The 22211-nt window shown below is 37.1% G+C and overlaps 3 protein-coding genes and 1 long non-coding RNA gene across 6 annotated transcripts; 2 read left to right on the top strand and 2 right to left on the bottom strand.

The window, feature by feature from the left end:
• Positions 1–2047: 2047 nt before the first annotated feature.
• Positions 2048–3736, bottom strand: LOC100119969 (akirin-1A-like). Of its 2 annotated transcripts, none has more exons than XM_003427671.4 (2): positions 3577–3736; positions 2048–3312 (listed from the first exon to the last, which is right to left on the bottom strand). In XM_003427671.4, the coding sequence occupies exon 2, from the start codon at positions 3184–3186 to the stop codon at positions 2620–2622; it is 567 nt and encodes a 188-aa protein (XP_003427719.1). In that variant the 5' UTR covers positions 3187–3312; positions 3577–3736; the 3' UTR covers positions 2048–2619. The 2 variants fall into 2 exon arrangements, with proteins under 2 accessions (XP_003427719.1, XP_031776771.1); XM_031920911.1 differs by lacking the exon at positions 3577–3736 and adding an exon at positions 3420–3533.
• A 14919-nt stretch (positions 3737–18655) lies between these two features.
• Positions 18656–19515, top strand: LOC107981935. Its single transcript, XM_016988823.3, has 2 exons — positions 18656–18957; positions 19043–19515. Exons 1-2 carry the CDS (start codon positions 18795–18797, stop codon positions 19234–19236), a joined length of 357 nt encoding a protein of 118 aa, XP_016844312.1. The 5' UTR covers positions 18656–18794; the 3' UTR covers positions 19237–19515.
• A 68-nt stretch (positions 19516–19583) lies between these two features.
• On the top strand, positions 19584–21614 carry LOC116418372. Its single transcript, XR_004228385.2, has 3 exons — positions 19584–19678; positions 20202–20296; positions 21328–21614. It is a non-coding gene; the product is annotated as an uncharacterized LOC116418372 (long non-coding RNA).
• On the bottom strand, positions 19741–21479 carry LOC100119837 (protein ALP1-like). 2 transcript variants are annotated; one of them, XM_031933567.2, is made up of 4 exons: positions 21223–21479; positions 20909–21151; positions 20476–20825; positions 19741–20389 (listed from the first exon to the last, which is right to left on the bottom strand). In XM_031933567.2, exons 2-4 carry the CDS (start codon positions 21016–21018, stop codon positions 19854–19856), a joined length of 996 nt encoding a protein of 331 aa, XP_031789427.1. In that variant the 5' UTR covers positions 21019–21151; positions 21223–21479; the 3' UTR covers positions 19741–19853. The 2 variants fall into 2 exon arrangements, with proteins under 2 accessions (XP_031789427.1, XP_031789426.1); XM_031933566.1 differs by having other exon boundaries at positions 20909–21328.
• Positions 21615–22211: the final 597 nt, after the last annotated feature.

Raw genomic sequence — 22211 nt, forward strand, 5'->3', positions numbered from 1 at the left:
CCCTTGTATTGTCCGGAATCGTCACGCGTCGTCGTAAATATATACCCCCCGCCGGGAGAGATCGTCATCTCTCTGCTGCTACTCTCTCCCGTCCGCAACGCGACCAGCACAGTCGCATACGAGCGCGTCGCGTCTGAACCTCCCGCATACATGGGGGGGGGGAATCCCCGTCGTACGTGCGGAGAGCGGGCCACCCCATCGGCCGAGAGCGCGTCAGATTTATGCTTCCCTACCACTTTTGTATGTCATCCAATAATCGGCCGGCCAAGGATTCCACGGGATCCTGCGCTCCTGCTACCGCCGGGCCTCCTTTGGGTTCAAAGGGTTTTCCTTTCGCCTCCAAGGTCAGCAGCTGCGATCGCATGAGCCTTCGAGAGGCTGCGAGGTCCTTACGTAGGACGCGCGTGTGTGTATGTGTGCGATAGGAGAATGTTGTTGTGGTCGCGCCGGAGAAGGACGACGAGGAGGTAATGCTCGGGAGGTTGGTGCTCGCTCGGGATTGCCGATCTATATACTGTCTGTCGGAGCATGGTCAGATACACGGCACTCCGCAAGTAAAGAAATGTGTGTATACACACGCTTCACGTATGAGTAATATACTTTCTCGCGTTTATTGTATCGTAATATATGTGCATGTTATAAGATACATATATTTTCTCGACCGAGTGAGTGTTTGCTTTGCTGTTTCTGGGATGTATATACGTATGTGCATACATATATATATATATATATATATATATATATATATATATATGTGTGTGTGTATATATATATATATATGTGGTGTATACATGTATACACACTATACATATATAATACATCCCAGTCACTGCAAAGCAAACACGACGTATACCTGTATACATGACGAGTTCGAAATTCAGCGTTTACGATGGTCTGAGATGTGCGAGGAATGAGCAACCGCAATTAATCTTACAAGAAGATTAATTAAAATTTGAATGCCAGCAAAATACTTAAATAATTAAAAGTATATTATAAATGCAAATCGAATTTTCGTATTCACTTTGGTCAATGACCAAAGCACAAGCGTTAAACAGCATAATTCATCGGTTATTAAGACATAAATAATCTATAACTATAGTATAATATTTTATCAGTGATTCTTGTTAATAAACTAGCAATTCAAACGTAAATTCTCAAACTAAAATGTCTATTCTGAAAACAATCGTATATTTTCCATAACTCCTTTTTCTTTTAATCGATGCCGATCAATTAATTCGAATGTTAATATCTAATATGATGAACAATTAAGCTACAAAAATAACTAAAATTTAACGATATCGCTTCTGAAAACTCTTCCCATAATATATGCATCACGTCGACTGATAGTTTCTCTCGCGGCCGACTTCCTCCTGGCACCTCCTGTCTCCCTGATGAAGAGCAACCCAAGTTCGGTTTCAGTGCTAGCATCGCGTCTCTCGCTGGAATTCCATCCACACCGCCCCTCTCCCATGATGATACGTATATCCATGTAACAATCAAACAGCACCGCGCGACTCGACTCTATCCGCGCTGTTGTTGAGCCGCTCTGCTTTCGTGCAGTATAATGCGAAGTAAGATAGATATAGAGAGGCAATACACGATCATACTCAGCCGGCTCTCAGCTACGTACATATGAATATTAATTACACCGTGGGTGACAATGAGCAGGGCCGCATCAGCCGGCAAGAGGTCGGCGCCGAGACTTCGGCCAAATAACGAGCGCGCGCTCCTTGAGCCCTTTAATCCCTTGTCTGTCTCTTTCTCTCTCTTGCTCTTTGGATGTAGCGGCTTTCTCCGGTTAGGCCGTTCCCCGAGCAATGGATGTGCCCGGTTGTAACGATTAATTTTGAAAGCGAGTGCTGCCGCTGCAGCGCGAGGTGGGATGACACGGGACTGGGCGTAAAAAATGAGAAATTTTTGCGGTGATTTCGTATGCACTCGTAGCTGATATAGAGTTCGATGAGCGGATTATCTGCTATTGAATATTACTATATTTCATCGTGGAGCAATTTAAATCGGAGAAAAAATCTGATAAATTAAAAAGGTCAATTTTAAGTATTTTAATGAATATAAAATTATCGAAATCTGTTAGTTCAAGTGCACATGCATGCCCTTTTTCGAGTATAACATGTTCTCTTTGAAGTGACATTTGTAAAAAAAAATTGAGTTTTAGTAGTTGGTTGTGTATTTAACTATTTAAAATAAAAATCAAAGATAATGTTCTAACATGAAATAAAAAAAAATGAAAAATTGATTATGCGGTAGGGAATAACAAAGAATTAATGTCATTTTCCGATTTGATGATCATGTCCAAAAATTAAAAAACTGAATTTGAGCACATCTCATAAAGTGTACACATATCACGGTGTGTCATGCTAATTGCTATATGTCAATATTTATGGTCAATAGCAATTCATAGAACTGAACTCCTATTATCTCTCACTAATGGTAAACGCTGTATAGTCTCTACAAACATTAATCTACAGTTAAAAACACTAAGCTCTATAACAATCTGTAATCTATAAAAGTCACTCAGTCTCTACAATTATTAATTAGTAATAATGAATCTAAACAAAACTGGACACAATCACAATATCTCAATTCATAAATTGCACTTCGTCAGTTCAAGTAGCTGGGATGATCTTCAGAAGCTATCTTCCTCTTGAGCTCATCGTGCTGGAACCGAAGAAAGGCGCTGTACTGATCGGCGAGCTTTTCTTTCAGGACCTGGTCGTACTCTTCGCTGATAAGCTGTCTCTGCTCCTCCATTTTTCTTAGGCACAAGTGGCTCAACTGCTCGAGAGTGAACATAGGTTTATCATTAAAGTCCGTGTGAATTTTACTGGTTTTCGCAGCCGATGTAGTTGCAGTCTGGTTATATGCCATCTCCTCGGAGGCATCCGCAGTTTGTTGCTGAGAAGAGAAACGTAGCTGCTTCTTGCGACTGAGCTGATCAACCTGTTCCTTGATATTGCTAGCTATTTTTTCGGGAGTCAATTCGTTCGTGAGATTGCTAAATAGCGACGAGGTTTCTTGCTTAGGTGAGATTTTCTCTGGCGAACACTGCTGGCTCGAGGCTCTATGACGGCCATGCCCAGAGTTTAATCTTGCCCGCTTTGATGGAGTACCGTTGACAGCGCTCATTGCATCAAACTCTAGATATCGCTTGACATAAAAGCTGCTCATTTATGATGAACTTTTAGTGTGGACTTGCAAATCCACTATTTTCTGTTGAGTCTGACTGGCTATTTTACTGCTCTTTCGTTTTTCTTTCGAGGTGCTGCTACTCAGTTACTGTGTTATTTGTGTACACTGAAACAAAAATAAATATTCAATTATATTTTTGGTTCAATTGATATAAAATAACTAAACGAGCCCAGACATCGTTAGCCTTGTCAATAGGTGCCAATAAAAATTACAAAAAAAACGATGTAGTATCTACTCGGCTTCTATGTCACTGATGCAGTATAAAATTGTTGCAAATAATGCACAATAGGCCAAAATCCTCACGAAGCAAAAACACAACCCGAAACTAACTGACCAAACAGAGACAGCTACAAGCGGATAAACACTAACCTTCTGTCATTCGAACAGTTGCTCGAAGAGATGCAGCAAAACCGCCCCGTAGATAAATTCGTTTCTTAAAATCACTCTAGAAAGCTAGTCTTGGACACGTCTGTTCAGGAACTAGCAAGGGCATGACTGTGCAGGTATAGCGCTCGACGCTTGCCGACGAGGCCCTCTCCCGAGCCCCAAAAGCATTAGGCTGCGTCTACAATTGACCGACTTCGGTCAAGCGAACGTATACGGTCGTGAATTCATAAAAGGCGCGATATTTTGAAAACACAAATTAAAAATGTTTAAAAATTACTAAATGTAGTTACAAAATTTTGTGAAAAATGAATAAATATAACTAATACAGGGACAAAAAAAAGCATAAAATATATAATTTAAGCGAAATATTGTTTATTGATAAAAAATACAAAGTTAACTTTTTACATGCTTATATAAATAAAGAATAATCTTCGACTTTTTTCCGGTAAATACAACGTCGTGCTAACTCGTTAAATAATTTTACAATTAAGTACAATCCTCAGTCGCTTGAAAAATCAAGCGGATCATCAAACTTCTGTATTTTACACTCCTTATAAAGATATTTATCGGGTACTCTCTTCTTCCCCTCTCTCTTGCTCTGTCTTCATGATCCAAACAAATCTTGTCGTGTGTATCGTACATATAGATATATATATATATATATATATATATACCGTTACATCGTAATCGAGCTTACGCGCGGGGTGTATCTCTGTGTATGTGATATATACATACATTCTACGTTAATATCAGCAATCCGCATGCGAATGCGTTGTTATGCAAGAGATCTCTCGGGTGGCTGTTAAACAGCCCGCAGGAACATAAAATTCATATTCACTATGTATAATATAGTAATAATAATAATAGTAATAATAATAATAATAAATATACTCATAAATTTTTTAAGATACATTAACTAGATCGCGATCTTAAATCTTAGGTAATTATTTTGCACAAAACGGCGCCTCCTTCTTCTCCACCAGTCTCAATATATAGGTTGTTTTCATACATACAAGTATGTCGGAATGTATCACAGTCAACTGCTATGTTTTGACCAGAAACTTCAGCAATACACGTTATCTTTGGTTAAGTTTGTTCCCTGAAAAATAAATCACAATATTGTAAGTACATTGATGAAAACTATACTCAATCAAAAGAGTTAAAAGGAAAATGTAACTTACTTAAAAGTTAATGGCCTTACACCAACTCCCACAGTTAAATTACTACTCTCTCCTTCTAATACAGTTTGTTCGTCAATTCCATTGTCAGTCTTTGCTGTTGCTGTCTCCAGGTGTACTTATTTGTAGCAGTCCGGAGTTTGGAGCAAAGCATTGTCACTAAAAAAGCTCTTTCCAGGTTTGGGTGCCGAGCTAGCACAAGACCTTATATTTTTGAGCGTGCAGAAATGAGTGACAGGAGTTTTGTCTCCCAACAGCCTAGGATTTGATGCATTCTTGTTGATCACTCCCTTCCTCCGGAGGAAACTTAGACGCCGACAACTACAATGCACTCTGCTTTTTGTTTTGAAACATGCTTTCAGATTGTGATCTCAAAAGATTTTGGGCAACCTTCTTGGGTGTATTGGTAGGTTTCTGTACTAAATTTTTTTATCTGTTTATCTGCACTAAAAACTACAAAATCTTGTTTCAATGAAGTGTCAATATATAAGCTACACTTTCATTGCTTTTAGGATTGCAAAATTCTGCTTAGCCAAGAACTTGAATTATCCATGAATGTCCTCCTATCCTATATATTACTACTGAAAACGCACTTTTAAGTTAACTTTATTTATGTTACACTTGTCTGGTGCATTTATATAATGAACATGTCTTAACTATCGTGAAATCAATTCTTATTATTTCCTGATTCCTTCTAGCTCTTCACAGACTGATAGCATTGTAAATGCTTTTACTGCTGCAAGAACTGTTTATCTTGATAGCAGACAAATAATGGTCTGCAATACCCATCTAAGAAATGTGTGAACACTTGTACATCGATGACAAATATCAAATTTGTAGAATATTATGAATTTAACACCTCCGTAATTATAAAAGGAATAAACATGTTAATGTTAATACATGAATTTGCTGACATGCGTTGAACATATATATATATATATATATATATATATATATATATATATATATATATATATATGCCAGAAATATGATAATAACGTATATAATGAAAATAAAACTGAACTAAAATAGCAGCTAAATTTCTTTCTCCATTTCTGTGTCTTGACAAATGTTGTAGAAATTCCGTGCTGCCTAAAATTTCTAACATACTGTTAGTTGCTCGTGATTTCTAAAATTTTTAAGTAAGCCATACCAATTTTTTGGGGGGGTAGGCTCTTTAATACTGAGCAGATTACTTTCGTTCTTGAAGTAACTTTGTCATGTTTCTTGAAACTTGACGTACACTTCTGTATCTCCTCAGCGATCATCTTTATATCTATAGAAGATCTTCCAGATGTTTCATCTGTTTCCTTTTGGTTACTGAACTTGCTATCAAAGTAATTTTTAAGTTCTGTCCTACTCGGTATTATCGTAGATTCCTTTGTCATTGACAAATCTTCTCTGATTTCTTCGACAATTTCTTCTTCGATTTCTTCGACAATTTCTTCTTCGATTTCTTCGACAATTTCTTCTCCCATTTGTTCTTCATAAAAATCATTCTTCAATTCATTTTCGGTGGACAGCACAGTTGATTTAGTAACTGGGGTAACTGGCGGTTCTGTATATTTTGTATAGATGTTGCTTCGAGCACATCCTTCAATGTTAAAATCATCATCGACATCAAGATCATCATTCTCCTCATCCTCACTCAGAATGATCAATTCATCTTCATTATTGTGTGGTGTTTCTGTATGCTCGATGCTTATTGCGCTGTCATCAATTGCAATCTCTTTTTTAATGGTAGTGTTAAAGTAGTCGTCAAAAGTATGTTCTTGGTACTCATTAATATGAGTTGCTGTGCTCACACCTGTATTAATTAACATCTCTTGTTTGACAATGTTATCCTTCTCAACAGTAATTTTGCGCTTTTTAGTTTTGTGACTTATAACGTCACTAAGGTACGTCGCATGTTCAAAAATTTGTTTTTGTAAGATCGTCATTTTCCTTGATTCTAAGTGAGCTCTATGAGCTCTGGTAAATGTTTCACGGAAATCATTCCATTTTTTTCAACCGTATCAGCTAAAAATTGAATGAGAAGTCAAAAAACAGTAATAATTATAATGTATTATGTTGAGGCCTTGGTAGCCAAAAAACATAAAGCATGACATACGAATAATTGATTAGGTATATGTATGTAACGGTCACTTATGGGTCGGGGGAAGTTTTAAATTTCGCGCTGCGACACGGGCGACATTTTATAGGGTAGATTTGGTAAGCGTCGATTTGTATGTGTGTGTGTGTGCGGGAGAGAATACGAAGCGCCGGATCGCCGGGCAAAGCAGAACGCTGCGAGAGGTCCAAGCGATCGGTTGGACTCTGCAAATTTATAATACAGTCGACTCGAGAGAAATTGCAGAAACCCGAGAAGGGTTTTTGTATCAAATCAAAAGTTCGCTGCTCTGAGGAGGCGATCAGGGAGTCGTAGCCCTGGAAAGGACATCGTCAACGTGGCCGTCGAGACGTGGCTCCGATTTCGACGTACCCGCAATACAGATCCTAAAGCCATCCAACGCGCCAACGCCACTACTCCGAGCGCAGAGCATCAGTGATCGACGCATTGTAAGCGAACGAATTTGAATCGAAGTTATAGATATCGAGCCGGCCATTCAAATAGTAGCGGAGACAAGCTTGTCTTTTAGAGCAAAGCCACATTTAATTTGTTGACGACGATAGCGCGCTGCGCAAGTCAAAGCATGTATGTGAGTGTGTGTGATTTGATAAATGTGCATGCGCGCATATAATTTCTTTTTAAGATTAGTTCGACGAACGACGGTATCCCAGTTGTGCCTCGCAGAATTTTGTACTCAAAATAACAACGTACCTTATTTTATTTGAAATATACATATATCTATTCTCCCCATACATCCATTTTTTACATGGCGCTCAACGAACGGGCAAAGTTTGCGAGAGTACAATTGGCATAAATCGTCGTAATAAAATAATCATTGTGATAGCGCATGGTTCTGACGAGAACTGGTAAGGGAAAGGACATTTCCAAAATGACAGATCCTCAAGTGATCGAAGAGTTACGAGAGCAAATCGCGAGACTGTCTGCCGCCCAAACAGCAGCAAATAACGAAAACGAATGTTTAAGAAGGCAAATCGCATCGCTCAAAGCTAAAAACAAAGACCTCCGCGACGGTAATAGTAGCGGTAAATCGTACAATGACCATGATACGCAGACCGATCAGGGAATAACCCCGCCTGGAGATCATGACAACTCAGACGCACCGAGACCTAACAATAACGATCAAAATTCAAATATAAACCTCGATTTGGTCAATGGCATTCTAAGTCATTTTGAGACGCTTCACGTCTCATTAGTTCTGCCCACTTACGACGGAGAAAACGGCAACCCTATACAATTCATTGAAAAACTAGAGAAATATTTTATCCGCAAAAAAATAAAACATGAACAAAAATTGCTCGTGGTTGAGGACGCTCTAAAGGGACGCGCGCGCGTCTGGTATGAGGCACGCTTTAGCCCTTTCATATCGTTCGAACATTTTAAACGTATTTTCAACGACGAATTTTATTCGTTAGAAGCTCGAATGAAGTTTAAAACAGAGTGGGCGGCGAAGAAGTTCAAGCCGGGTTCGAATCATTGTCTGCGTGAATACTTCCTTGAACAAACGCGAGCCGCAAAATACATCACACCGCGTATGGATGACTACGAGATTAATTACACCATTATTAAGCAATTACCTCAACGTGTGCGAGATGCTTTGTCAACCGTGGATTATTTAAAGAGTGATTTAATTTCTCAAGCGCTAGCGCGTCTAGATGCCTCGTATAGTGAAAACTACAACGGTAATACCCAGTACGCAAAATCGGCTCAGCAGCAAGAACGGCAAAAACATACAGTAAATCAGGTAAATCACATTCAAAGAAACGATTCGTTGATTAAACGAAATAACTATTCAGGCCCCGGAAGGCGTAATTACTCACAAGATAGATCTCGCGAAAATTGGCGTGAACCAGCGCGTTCCGATGGAAATTCGCATTTTGCACTACCTGACACTTCTAGACCACCGCCGAAGATTAGCAATCAGAGTAGAAGCCCGAATAGTAACGACGGAGAAAACTCGCAATTTCAGAACAAACAAAGTCCATCAACGGCACACAATATTCGCGCGATACAGCAGTCGGAGTTCATACAAGATCTAGCTTGGGATGTAGAAGGAGAGGTCGGTGAAGGTGATTTGTCACCCGAATCTCACATCATGAGTCCGAGAATGCGTGCAAAAATATTTGGAAGTTACGTAACCGTATTGATAGACTCCGGGAGCGATATCACATGCGTCTCGCAACGTTTCTACGAGAGTATATCGAAAGTAAACACTAGAATCCCAGAGTTACCTGTAAGCAATTTGGCTGTCGGTGTAGCAGTCGCGCGAAAGACTATTAGAATTGCGAAGAAAATCTATTTGAACATTCAATACGGGAATTATGATATTGAACACACGTATTTGGTGGTACCGGGTTTGGCTGCGGATATCATCGTGGGCGCGGACTTTCTTGAAAAGAACGGCGGAATCATAAACTTTAAAGACAGAACTTTTGAATTAAAGGGAAAAGAAATACCGTCAAATCTGATTTCGTATCAAGGTGATCCAACTTTGAACGAAAATTTGGAAGCTAACGCGTGTCGAAGTTTACAGTTGCATATCCTAGAAACCCATAAGTTAGATAAAAATTTGAACCACGCTACCAAAAAATTGGAGAGGTCGAGCATGGGGGGTGGTTGCGATACGGAAGTATCCCAAAAAATGGTAGCCGTGAGCGCAAATAATATAACGATTATGAAGTGCGAAAATAATACTCCGTATAATGTCGAGTCAGATATCAAAGGCTACGTGGCGGGCTTGACACAGCTAAGCGACGAGCATAAGCGCGTCATCGGACAGTTGTTTTTAAGGAACAGAAGGGTTTTTTCGGACGAGCCGGGTCGTTTAAAGGGATACGAGCACGTGATAAAGGTCTCGAGCGATAAACCTTTCGTCCGTCGGTCGCAGCCGGTCGCATTAGAGGTCAGACCACAACTCGACTCTGAAGTTCGAAAAATGGAAAGGCTAGGTATCATTCGGCGATCGAACAGCGACTACTGCAATCCGACGCGTATCGTTATTAAGAAAACGGGAGAGATACGTTTGTGTCTTGACGGCCGCTGGGCTAATAAATTAATACGCGCAAATAACGAGTCTCCGCAGAGAATCGAAGAACTTTTGCTAAAGAGGGACGGACTAAAATTTCTATCGACAACCGACTTCGTAAAGGGATATTGGCAGATACCAATTAGCGAAGAGTCAAAGAAATTCACGGCATTTGTACATAACGGACACGTATATGAGTTTAATGTTCTCGCGTTCGGAATGAAGGATTCGGGAGCCGCATTTATCAAAGCGCTGGACATCGCACTCGGGCCCGAGTTTGATGATTTTGTCAGTGCGTATATTGACGACTTGCTCATAGTGTCATGTACTTTTGATGAACATGTTCAGCACCTTGATAGACTTTTCAATCGGTTGATCGAAAAGGGCTTGACGTTAAGCTTGGCAAAGTCGAATTTTTTTAGGGATTCTGTCCCATTTCTGGGATTTGTACTCACGCGCGAGGGAATTATGCCGGATCCCGAGAGATTGAAAGCGATTCACGATCTGCCGCCGCCGCGCGATAAACAACAATTGCAGTCTGTGCTAGGAATGTGCGGGTATTATAGGAGGTTTGTCGTCAGACACGCAAATTATATCGATCCTTTCCGGGATCTCTTGAGCGGAAATAAGCCGTGGGTATGGACATCGAGGCACGCGGAAGCTTTCGAAGAGCTGAAATTAAATTTTTCAAGGTGTGTAACTTTGCGTCATTATTTGCCAAATACTGAGTTTCGAGTTCAGACGGATGCGAGCGACATAGGCGTATCGGGAATATTATACCAGTTAGACGAAGAAAATAATCCGCGAATAGTTTCACTGGTATCGCGCGTGTTAACAAAATACGAGAGGAATTATACCGTCACCGAGAAGGAGCTCCTAGCGGTTATATATTCAGTTTTGAAATTTAGGTATTATCTACTTTGCTCTAGATTTCAAATCATCACCGACCACAAAAATTTGACGTTTTTATTAACTTCACCGTTCAATAGCGCGAGATTAACGCGTTGGGTATTATGCTTGCAAGAGTATGATTTCGAGATAGCCCATTGCAAAGGTAGTGATAATGTAGTAGCCGATTTCTTTAGCCGTCACTTCCCGGGCGAGCCGTTCCAAAGTCATTGTAACCGTTTGATTTGGAATTGCGTGAGGGAACTCCCGGAAATAACAGATTGCTCGGAAAACAATATAAAGTCAATAAATTTAGTAAAAGCCCTTTGCCTAAAGCCGGAATTATTAAGCGAGCTAAAGAAAATCAAAGAACACCAAAAAAACGACGCGCAGGTTCAATGTTTCGTAAAAAAGCAGTCCAAAAATCATTCGGTATGCGTAGATCATGAGGTCTACTATGTTAAAAGCAAGCAAGATGAGGGGTGGAAATTACTCTTACCGCTGTCTTTGGTATTAACAACTATACGATATACACACGAACAGTTTGGTCACGCGGGCGCCTTTAAATTACAGAAATATTTATCACGTTTTTTCTATTGGAGAGGAATGCGACGTGCGATAAAAGCTTTTACAAAGAGTTGTGATCTTTGCCAACGGGTTAAATATTTGAATTATAAGATGGAAGGTGGATATCAGTTTCTAAAGGCTTCGAAACCCAACGAACTTGTGTCCGTGGATTTTTTCGGGCCATTGCCGCGCTCCGTAGGAGGTGTGCAATACATCTTTGTGATTCAAGATGTTTTCAGCAAGTTGATAACGCTTTATCCGATAAAACGCGCAACAACAAAGGTTTGTCTAACAAAGTTAACGCAGAAATATTTCGTAGATGTAGGGAAACCCGAACGAATTTTGTCTGACCACGGAACCCAATTCACTTCTCCGTCGTGGAAGGCGAGTCTCGAGGCAGTAGGGATCCATGTGTTGTTTTCGTCTATACGTCATCCCCAGTCAAACCCGGTGGAACGTAGCATGCGCGAAATCGGTCGAATTTTTCGCACCTACTGTGCAGATCAACACACAAAGTGGGCACGGTACGTGAACTTCGTGCAGCAGTGTATAAATCTAACGGTCCATCAGAGCACGGATTACACGCCCTATTATTTACATTATAATAAACAGCCGAAAGAAAAAATACTCGAGATATTCCCTCTTTTGAGCGAGATACCACACGCGCGCGAGTTTCATTTGGAGCGAGCGAACATAAATTTGAAAAAGGCATTCGAAACACGTTGTAAGGCGCAGAAAACAGTGTCAAGGATCAACATCGAGGTCGGGGACGAGGTGATGCTTCGCGTACCCCATTTGTCCGATGCCGCGCAGCGTCAAATCTCCAAATTTTTTTATATCTATGAGGGGCCGTACCGGGTATCACGGCTAATGGGAGAAAATGCGTATGAGTTGGTAATGTTTGACGATCAGGCGGTCGTAAAAGGTACGTACAATCGGTATAATTTAAGAAAATATTATAAGCCGTAAACGAAAGCTATTTGAGCGATGAGATGCGCTGTCTTAATGATCCACGATAATCAATAGATGTTTGTAAATAGATCCGACGAAGCGCGAGGCATGTGCCGAGAAGCTTGTACATGTAAATAGAGTATTAGCGAGATCATAGCTTGTAAGTTTGATGAACAGATGATGTAAATAAACAAGAGAAATTGAGCAGGCTTCGCAAATGTTAGTCTCGACTATCCGGCTTTGTGAGTTGAGATGAATATCGGCGAAATTTGTTCGAAAAAGAAAGCAAAGAGTGGAAGTCGATGTACGTCAAGGACACACATCGGGGGGGTGTTTGTAACGGTCACTTATGGGTCGGGGGAAGTTTTAAATTTCGCGCTGCGACACGGGCGACATTTTATAGGGTAGATTTGGTAAGCGTCGATTTGTATGTGTGTGTGTGTGCGGGAGAGAATACGAAGCGCCGGATCGCCGGGCAAAGCAGAACGCTGCGAGAGGTCCAAGCGATCGGTTGGACTCTGCAAATTTATAATACAGTCGACTCGAGAGAAATTGCAGAAACCCGAGAAGGGTTTTTGTATCAAATCAAAAGTTCGCTGCTCTGAGGAGGCGATCAGGGAGTCGTAGCCCTGGAAAGGACATCGTCAACGTGGCCGTCGAGACGTGGCTCCGATTTCGACGTACCCGCAATACAGATCCTAAAGCCATCCAACGCGCCAACGCCACTACTCCGAGCGCAGAGCATCAGTGATCGACGCATTGTAAGCGAACGAATTTGAATCGAAGTTATAGATATCGAGCCGGCCATTCAAATAGTAGCGGAGACAAGCTTGTCTTTTAGAGCAAAGCCACATTTAATTTGTTGACGACGATAGCGCGCTGCGCAAGTCAAAGCATGTATGTGAGTGTGTGTGATTTGATAAATGTGCATGCGCGCATATAATTTCTTTTTAAGATTAGTTCGACGAACGACGGTATCCCAGTTGTGCCTCGCAGAATTTTGTACTCAAAATAACAACGTACCTTATTTTATTTGAAATATACATATATCTATTCTCCCCATACATCCATTTTTTACATGTATATACATAATAATAAAAAATGATGCCTTATATCTTTTCGCTGCCAAGGCCTTTAAGCTTGTTTTATTTGTAATTTGTATTGTTCATGTCATAGACTCACGTGTTACACCTAGCCAATGAGGGTAAATAATCTGAAAATCTTTTGCTACTTTTTGAAATAAAGCAGTTCTCATTTCCCCTCTAGAGTTGTAGACTTGTTTATTGTTGTATATAAATGGATAGTCCTTCATCGTGCTTAATAATGATTTATCGATATCGTACAGAGCACTTCTTTTAATATCGTAATTCATAGCGCCGATAGTTGTAGCTATATATAGATATATAGTTTCGAATAGTACCTACTGATGAATTTTGGTAATACGTAAATTATGTAATGCAACATTGAATAAATCCAAGTCTATGGAAGAAGAGATTACAGATTTTGATGCGGCCAGGAACTCGAGCACGTGTGTTATTTTTTCTGAAGGGTATACTGGTATACAACACATGTACAATGTGCATTACATGACGCTCTCAATACGATAATATCTTATCAGTGCAGTCTATATATATATATATATATATATATATATATATATATATATATATATATATACCTTATGCTCATGCAGTGTATATAGACGACGATGCGCGCCAAATTCGCCGAGATTTAAAATTATAAAGGGATTTAGAATTTTCTACATAAATAATGACAAACAATGACTGTTATAAAACTTTCATTTTATTAAATATGTTACGAAGTGAAGTTGTACATAATTTATTTATTTATTTATTTATTTATTTATTTATTTATTTAGCCAGAAAATTTACACTAGTGAATTACAATAGTGACTTACACTCCGCAATGCACCAGTAAATCCCGCAGAGGTACTCGCAGGTACCTGTTGGCAGGACTGGCCACTCTTATCTACTAAAACTTAATACTAATTACAATTCCTTTATTATAACACTATTCCCATTACAAGAGATCCTCTTACAATTTAATTTTTAAATAGAACCTAAATATTCATCCCTAGTATTTTAGCATATCATTCATTCATCCTAATCCATTCCTTTATTTTACTTTTCGCTGTTTCATATTTGTTTAAAGTCTTTAGCTCGTTTGGAAGATCATTGAATACACCAACAGCCTTTATATAGCTGTTTTTTTGGCTTACAGTTTTAGTTCTTTGTGGTATCTGTATCAACTTTTTCCTTGTTACGCTATTCGATGTCAAGAACCTGTTTTTCATATCATTATAGTGGAACACTATGGATTCAAACGCAAACAATTGTCTTAAGTTTAGAGGTTTGTTATGAGTCATGAATTTGTTGTTACTTACTATTTTTAGCAATCTACTTTGTAAATTTTGTAATATGTTCAAGTTGTTATTATACGCTCCCCCCCATGCTATTATTCCATAATTTATAACACTGTGAAAGAATGCATAGTATATCATTAATAATGTATGTGTTTCCATGAATGTTCTTAGCTTATAAAATACAAACACTAAATATTTAGTTTTATTTATTAAATATTCTATATGTTGTTTCCATTTCATGTTGAAATCGAAGATTATACCCAAGTATTTACAGTGTTCCACCCTTTTCAAGACCTTTCCCTTTATTTGACATGTAAAGTTTCTTGGGACACTATCAATATAATTACCAAAAGTCATATATACCGTTTTGTCAATGTTTAAGGATAATTTATTTTGTGCAAGCCAGACCGATATGTTACTTAAGTAGTCGTTCATCTTGATTTCAACATTACTCCAGTTATCATCAGTTGATATTACAGCTGTGTCATCAGCATAGGATATGATTGTTTCTTTTGTCATATTTATCAAGAGATCATTGACGTATAAAGTAAAAAATAGTGGTCCTAATATAGTTCCTTGTGGCACCCCTGTATCAACAGCCTCATAACTGCTTACGACATCTTTCAGTTTAACTCTTTGGCACCTATTAGTTAAGTAACTCCTAATTAATTTATATGCTATTCCCCTAATACCATAATTATAAAGTTTATCCAACAAAATTTTGTGATTTACAGTATCAAATGCTTTTGAGAGATCCAAAAAACTTATAGCTATTGGCTTACTTTTATCTAATTTATTATAAATAATGTTTGTTATATGATATAATGCTTCCTTTGTGCCTTTATTTTTTACAAAACCATACTGATTTTCCGCTATGATCTTACTTTTGTTTATAAATTCAGTAATTCTGCAATATATAACTCTTTCCAATATCTTAGCTAAGTTTGAGATTAAAGAGATAGGTCTGTAGTTTGATACTTGTTTCTTACTTTTCGCTTTATATATTGGTATCACCTCAGCACTTTTTAACGCTTCTGGCCAAATACCCTTTTCAATACATAAGTTAATAATGTGCACTAATGGATTTATTATATAATCCGATAGCAGCTTTATTGTTTTAACATTTATCTTATCTACTCCACCGCTTTTCAATTCCATATTCTTTATGATTCTACTTATCTCACTGTTATTAGTTGGGGTCAAGAAAATAGATTTAGGATACTTTATTGGTTGATGTGCCTTAGCACTAGTTGGTTGTTTAATTTTATCACTTAGTTTTTTACCAATATTGCAGAAATAAGAGTTGAACTCATTGGCTATGCCTATGGGTTCATCGATCTTCTGCATATCTTTATTTAAAATTTGTTTTATAGTGTCGTCTTTCTTATTTGTTTTCCCTAGTTTAGTTTTCACTATTTCCCATAAACGTCTAGGATTTCTTAGATTTTTTCCTACTTGTTCACTATCATATTTAAATTTTGCCTCATTGATAACTTTATTTAGAATTTTTGTATAGTCCTTATACTCTTTCTTCAGCCTATTATTACCTGGTTCCAATTGCCAAGTCTTATACAATAACTCTTTTTTATTGCACGATTCTATTATGGCCTTAGTAATCCATATTTTCCTAGGTTTTGTGTTGTTTCGTATGTTACGTATTTTTTTGTTTTCCGTAGCTAAATCTATGCTAATCTTTATGTGTTCAATAAGTGTATTGGTAGCTTCAGTTGGATCATGCATAGTCAATATCAATTCCCAATTTACATCCTTCGCTATTTTCCTTAGTTTTTTGTAATTTATTGTTGTTTTGTTCTCTTCTACCTTGTTTGCTCTTTGCTTGTTAATCGATACAAATAGTGGATAATGATCAGTTAGCGCATAAATTAATTTGAAAGTCCTGGTTAAAATTGTATTAGTTTTTATAAATACATTGTCTATGCATGTTCCAATATTTTTAGAATCTGACGGTCTAGTTATACCCTGAAATCCTGGGTGGTACCCGGAGTCTAGTAAGTTACATAAAAACTCATTACTATAATTCTCTTGTGTCAGTGTATCAATATTAAAGTCTCCTATTATTAAATGATTCTTAGTCTTCTTTTTGTTTTTTATTAGTTCTTTTATGTTCATAATAAATTCCGATTTTGGTATGTCATGAGATCGATATATTGCGGATATGTCTACTGTGTTCTCATTGTTTATTTTTATACAAGAATTGAGTATTTTAAGTTTGCCTATATCAATAATCTCCGTGTCTTCCTCTATATCGTTTTCAATGTATACAACCACACCGTCAGATCTGTTTATTTTGCTACTGTTATAATACATTTTATATCCTTCTATCATAAAATAGTCTTTAAAATCTAAGTTCCATGATTCAGCGCATACGATTATGCATGGTTTTATCTTTAGTCTCTCAATAAATACTTGAAGTTTGTTAAAATTTGCATTTAAGCTTCTTATATTTACATACAGTATATTTTCTTTATTCATTTTCAAGTGTTTATTTAGAGAGTTTAGATCTAATATTGTTGTTTCTCGTTGTATCGTCTCGCTCTGTATATCTTCTACTATGTCAATGATATTCTCCATGTTACTTGATTCCTTGATTGCCTCCTCGCTGACTCTGCAGATTGAGAAGGCTGGAACGAGGTGAAGTTGATAGCAGCGTGTCCATGGAATTTGTTCTTCTTGGTCTAGTATCAGTCGGTACAGGGATATCTATTTTACCGATATATCTCTGGATAAATGGGTCCACAGGGTACCCATACATAAGTTGAACAATAATTATACAATAAAAATGTATAAAGCAATATTTTTATAGGTGTAAAGCTAAATATAAATTATTATAAACTTAATGAAATGAATCTTCAAACTACAGATTGTCTTACTTCCTCCAATCCTTGAAGAATTTTTCGAAACACTTCTTCTAATCTGTCCTCAGCAACCATTGAAAGTTTCTCATATACGAACTGGAAATTTGGATCTTCACTTTCAGTAGCAGAACGAGAAGTATTCACGCTTGTCAATACAGTCTTGCAGGTATTATCTAACATTTCTTGGGCACTATTGATAACTTTACGCATTTCGGTCGTCTCAGCAAGTTTGACGCGTGCAAAATTATCAAAAACCGGCACTTTTTGTTCCCTGCTTTGTCTTGTTCTTTTTTTACCACTGAATTCACCTGGAATTTGATTCCAAATATTGTCATTTTTTGGTTGATGGTTTGCATTTCTGTTTTTCCTCCGAAAAGAAGATATTGCTGGCCGATGCTCGTTTACAGTGACCAAAAATAATAATTCCTTGAAATAAGGGAAATTTACGTTAACCTCGGCTGCGCCTGCGCCTGACTTTGCATCTTTTATTTTTGCATATGCAGTTTTAAAATCGTTCTCAACATTTTCCCACATTCCCAGCACATTTGTAGCTGAAAGAAAATTATTTTCATTTTATATTGCTTATAATTATTATTCTGAATACCTTTATCTTTCTTGCAACAAACCTGTCAGTTGCACCTGTCATTTATAATCTGAGCAACTTCGCCGAAACGCCTGTTCCGCTCTTTATAATTTGGATCACTTTTGTCGTAAAGATACGGCCTTTCTCTTACCAGATTAATGAGATCTCCGTACATTTTACTGTCAGGATAATACTCTCGAAAATGCTGGACGGTAAAGAATCAGCTAGCAAAGAACGAACGATAGAACTACATACAACTGACGACGTGGTATATATGTCGGTGTTCTGCTATATATCTGCTTCTTCGCGCTCGTCCATTTTTTTGGAATCAGCTATTGGCGCGACATTGTTTAAAGTCTCCCCTCCCCTATTGTTGTTCCACTCCTGATCTCTCTCTAGCTCTCTCTCTCTCTCTCTCTCTCTCTCTCTCTCTCTCTCTCTCTCTCTCTCTCTCTCTCTCTCTCTCTCTCTCTCTATCTCTCGCTGTCTTGAGCCCTTGGCGCCTTCTGAGAAAAAACCACACATTTGCGCGGACACTGCGAGCTATAAGTGCCCGAGACAAAAAACGCATATAAACTCATTGTTTTTTTCAACATCGTGCTTTATCATACAAGAAACAAAATGAATCCTGTGCATGTGTCAGTGGCTAGAGAAGCGAGACTACGAGTATTTCTATATGATCATCTCCACCCCGACAGTATTAACATTGTTAGAAGAAAAGAAGCATTCAATGATATTGCGAATACAGTTCGAAATGAATTCAACAACGCTATTATCATCGACGGTAAGTTTACGATGTATAATTGTACTAATAATAAGGGCTTCGGGTAAAGAACTATATTTATTATAAAGATTCTCTTTTGTTGCAGCGGACAGAGCCAACGCAATTTATTGTTATTTGAGAAGAGAATATAGCTCTATAAATTTAAGATTAGCAAGGGGCGAGCTCGATATAGGAATGCTGACCAATAAGCAGATAGAAATTTTAAGCAGCATGCAGTTTCTTGAACATTTCGCAAGACACCGAAATGGAGAAAGAAATGTCAACTTACGCGGGGTTTGAGTTCACTTTTATTTTCATTTCTGTCAGTGACATTCTTTATAATTTAATTAACGTTTATTATACTTCATTATTTATATACGTAATCGTAAAATTTTAATGTTTATTCCTTGTATAATTACTGGTGTCTAAAGTTAATAATATTATACAAATTTGATATTTCTCATCGATGTACAAGTATTAACGAATTTATATTTCTTAAAATAAATGTAATCTATATTCATTTAATTATAATTTAATCTTACTTCACCATTATTACTTCACCAACTTTAAATATGTTACATTTCCCGCCAATTCAGAGACCTTTATATATATATATATATATATATATATATATATATATATATATATATATATATATATATATATAGCAGAAGCTGCATATTTAAAACTTGTGTTAGTACAAACATAACCTATATACTTTGATGATACTTCTAATTTTCCTGTAAGTATATATCAACATAATTTTTGTATAAAAATTGCATTGCTTTTAGTAATAACACTGGCTTTTAATACAAAATGTTTATTATATAACACACAATAAGCTTAGCAGGAAATTGTTCATGCTTAATATTTCTTTTAAATATATATACTATCGTTCATAATGCTCGTTCATTTTGCTATGGCAAACTTCCTAAATGACTACAAAAAAAATCTTTTAGAGTATTTCTTATACTCGTTGCATCCTCTGGTTCATCTCCTAAATAGATACCGATTTCAGCTTCATTTTCTATGTTATAAGGATGAAATACATATTTCCTTTCAGCTTCATCCTTACTCATTTCCTCAGTGATTAGAAAATTATGCAAACAAATTAGTGCCATTATGACAGTCTCAATATTTTTTAGTTTCCAATCTACTGGCGACTCTAATATTCTCCACTTCTTTGTCAGAATCCCGAAAGCTCTTTCAATAGTCAGTCTAGCTCTAGATAAACGATAATTAACTATTTTTTCTTCATGTGTCAGATTATTGGCTCTGGTGTATGGCTTCATTAAATAATTTTTTAATGGAAATGCTCCATCACCGATGATAAAGTATGGACATAGCACATCTGTTCTAGGTAAGTAAGTAGGTGCTGGTATATCAATTTCTTCGTTATCCAAAGCTTGACGTAGGTCACTGCGCTGAAAAATACCTGCATCATTTGACGAACCTATTAAATGAACAATAGTATCATCACACTATCGACTTTTCAAAGTATACAGTACATTTAATACATAAGTAAAAAATCCATCTTACCAAAATCACCTATATTTACCCAAATAAAGCGACAGAAGGCATCACTTAGTCCCATCAGTACAATACTGAAATGCTTCTTATAGTTAAAAAAATATGAACCAGAGTTTGGTGGAGCTTTTACTCGTATGTGCTTTCCATCTATTGCACCAAAGCAATTAGGCATGTGCCATATTCTCCAATACATATTCGCAATTACTGATAAATCATCCTGTGATGGAAAAGAGACATACTTTTCTTCTAGTACATTGCATATTGCTGTACAAACTTCTGTGACTAATCGATACATGGTACTCCTGCCAATCAAAAACATCCATGCGCTTTTCTGAATGCTATTACCATGTGCAAGAAAACTGTAATTGGTAATTGATTTCGAATATAAGCATATTTAGATATAATATTCTGTGTTTAAATACAATATATAGATATTACTTACTTTAACACAGCAGCTAAACGCATTTCTGGTGTTAGTGCTCGCCTCTTACTTCTTTTTGTTAACTGTGGTCTTACAAGTTCAAGAATTTCATCAAATTGTTCACTTGTCATACTGACAAATTTTTGAAATTCTTCTTCGTCATTTAGTTTAAAGTATCTAAAAATACAGTTGTAAGCTCCGTATTCATCCCTCAACTCATTGCGCAAATGGGGTTTTACCCACCACCGACGAATGTTACATTTCCTTAAACAAATTTGCAAAATAATACTGATTATATTATAAACTTTGATCCACAAATTCATGGCATTACGTACAATGACCCTATCCATTATTAAATATATTCTTAAATATTTTCTATTATAAGCTACCACGAATATTTATTTATATTATACATCACAAAATCATATATTTTGTTTCAGAATATATATCAAGTTATACAGAATAACATGTTCAATGCAGAATAAGCTACAATCATCTATAACTACCATATATACAAATTTAGGGAAATTGATTGGCAGTTTATTTTGGAGGTAACCATTTAAGTGTTTGTTTGTTTGTGTGGCAATAAAGACTATATGTGCTGTACCGGTATAGAATCAAAATTGGTGTATGTGTCATATGTGTATATAGAGGCTATATATATAGACTTACAAACATCTTGATGTAAGCTTTGTATTTTTTATCAATAAACAATATTTCGCTTAAATTATATATTTTATGCTTTTTTTGTCCCTGTATTAGTTATATTTATTCATTTTTCACAAAATTTTGTAACTACATTTAGTAAATTTTAAACATTTTGAATTTGTGTTTTCAAAATATCGCGCCTTTTATGATATATAATGTCGCGTAGGTTAGTTTTTCATAAGGTCTGTTAGTCGAGAACCAGTGAAAAACTGAGCTGTGGTGGCAGCATCATCGAATTCACGACCGTATACGTTCGCTTGACCGAAGTCGGTCAATTGTAGACGCAGCCAAAGGGACCGTAGCCCCGCCGTTTTCATACGCCGTTCGAGAGCGTCAGTTAGTGGCGCATGCGCAGTTATGCATCCCACTCGTGAAGCAAAATCAACTGTTTATGTTTTCGACGCGCTCTGTTATGAATCGCAAATGAAGCAAACGGAAATACCTCCGTCTGAGTCTTGAAATGTAGAAGTTATGCCGTTAAACTGTTTTATTGATTAATTATACGCAAATAACGTACATACATGTCAAAATGTTATTTCTTGTTTTTTTTTTACTCTAACAATTGGAATGCTCTAAGAAAAAATATAAAAATAAAATGTACAATAGAAGGTTTTTT

Source organism: Nasonia vitripennis, chromosome 1 (assembly GCF_009193385.2).
Source record: "Nasonia vitripennis strain AsymCx chromosome 1, Nvit_psr_1.1, whole genome shotgun sequence".
Taxonomy (NCBI): Eukaryota; Metazoa; Arthropoda; class Insecta; order Hymenoptera; family Pteromalidae; genus Nasonia; species Nasonia vitripennis.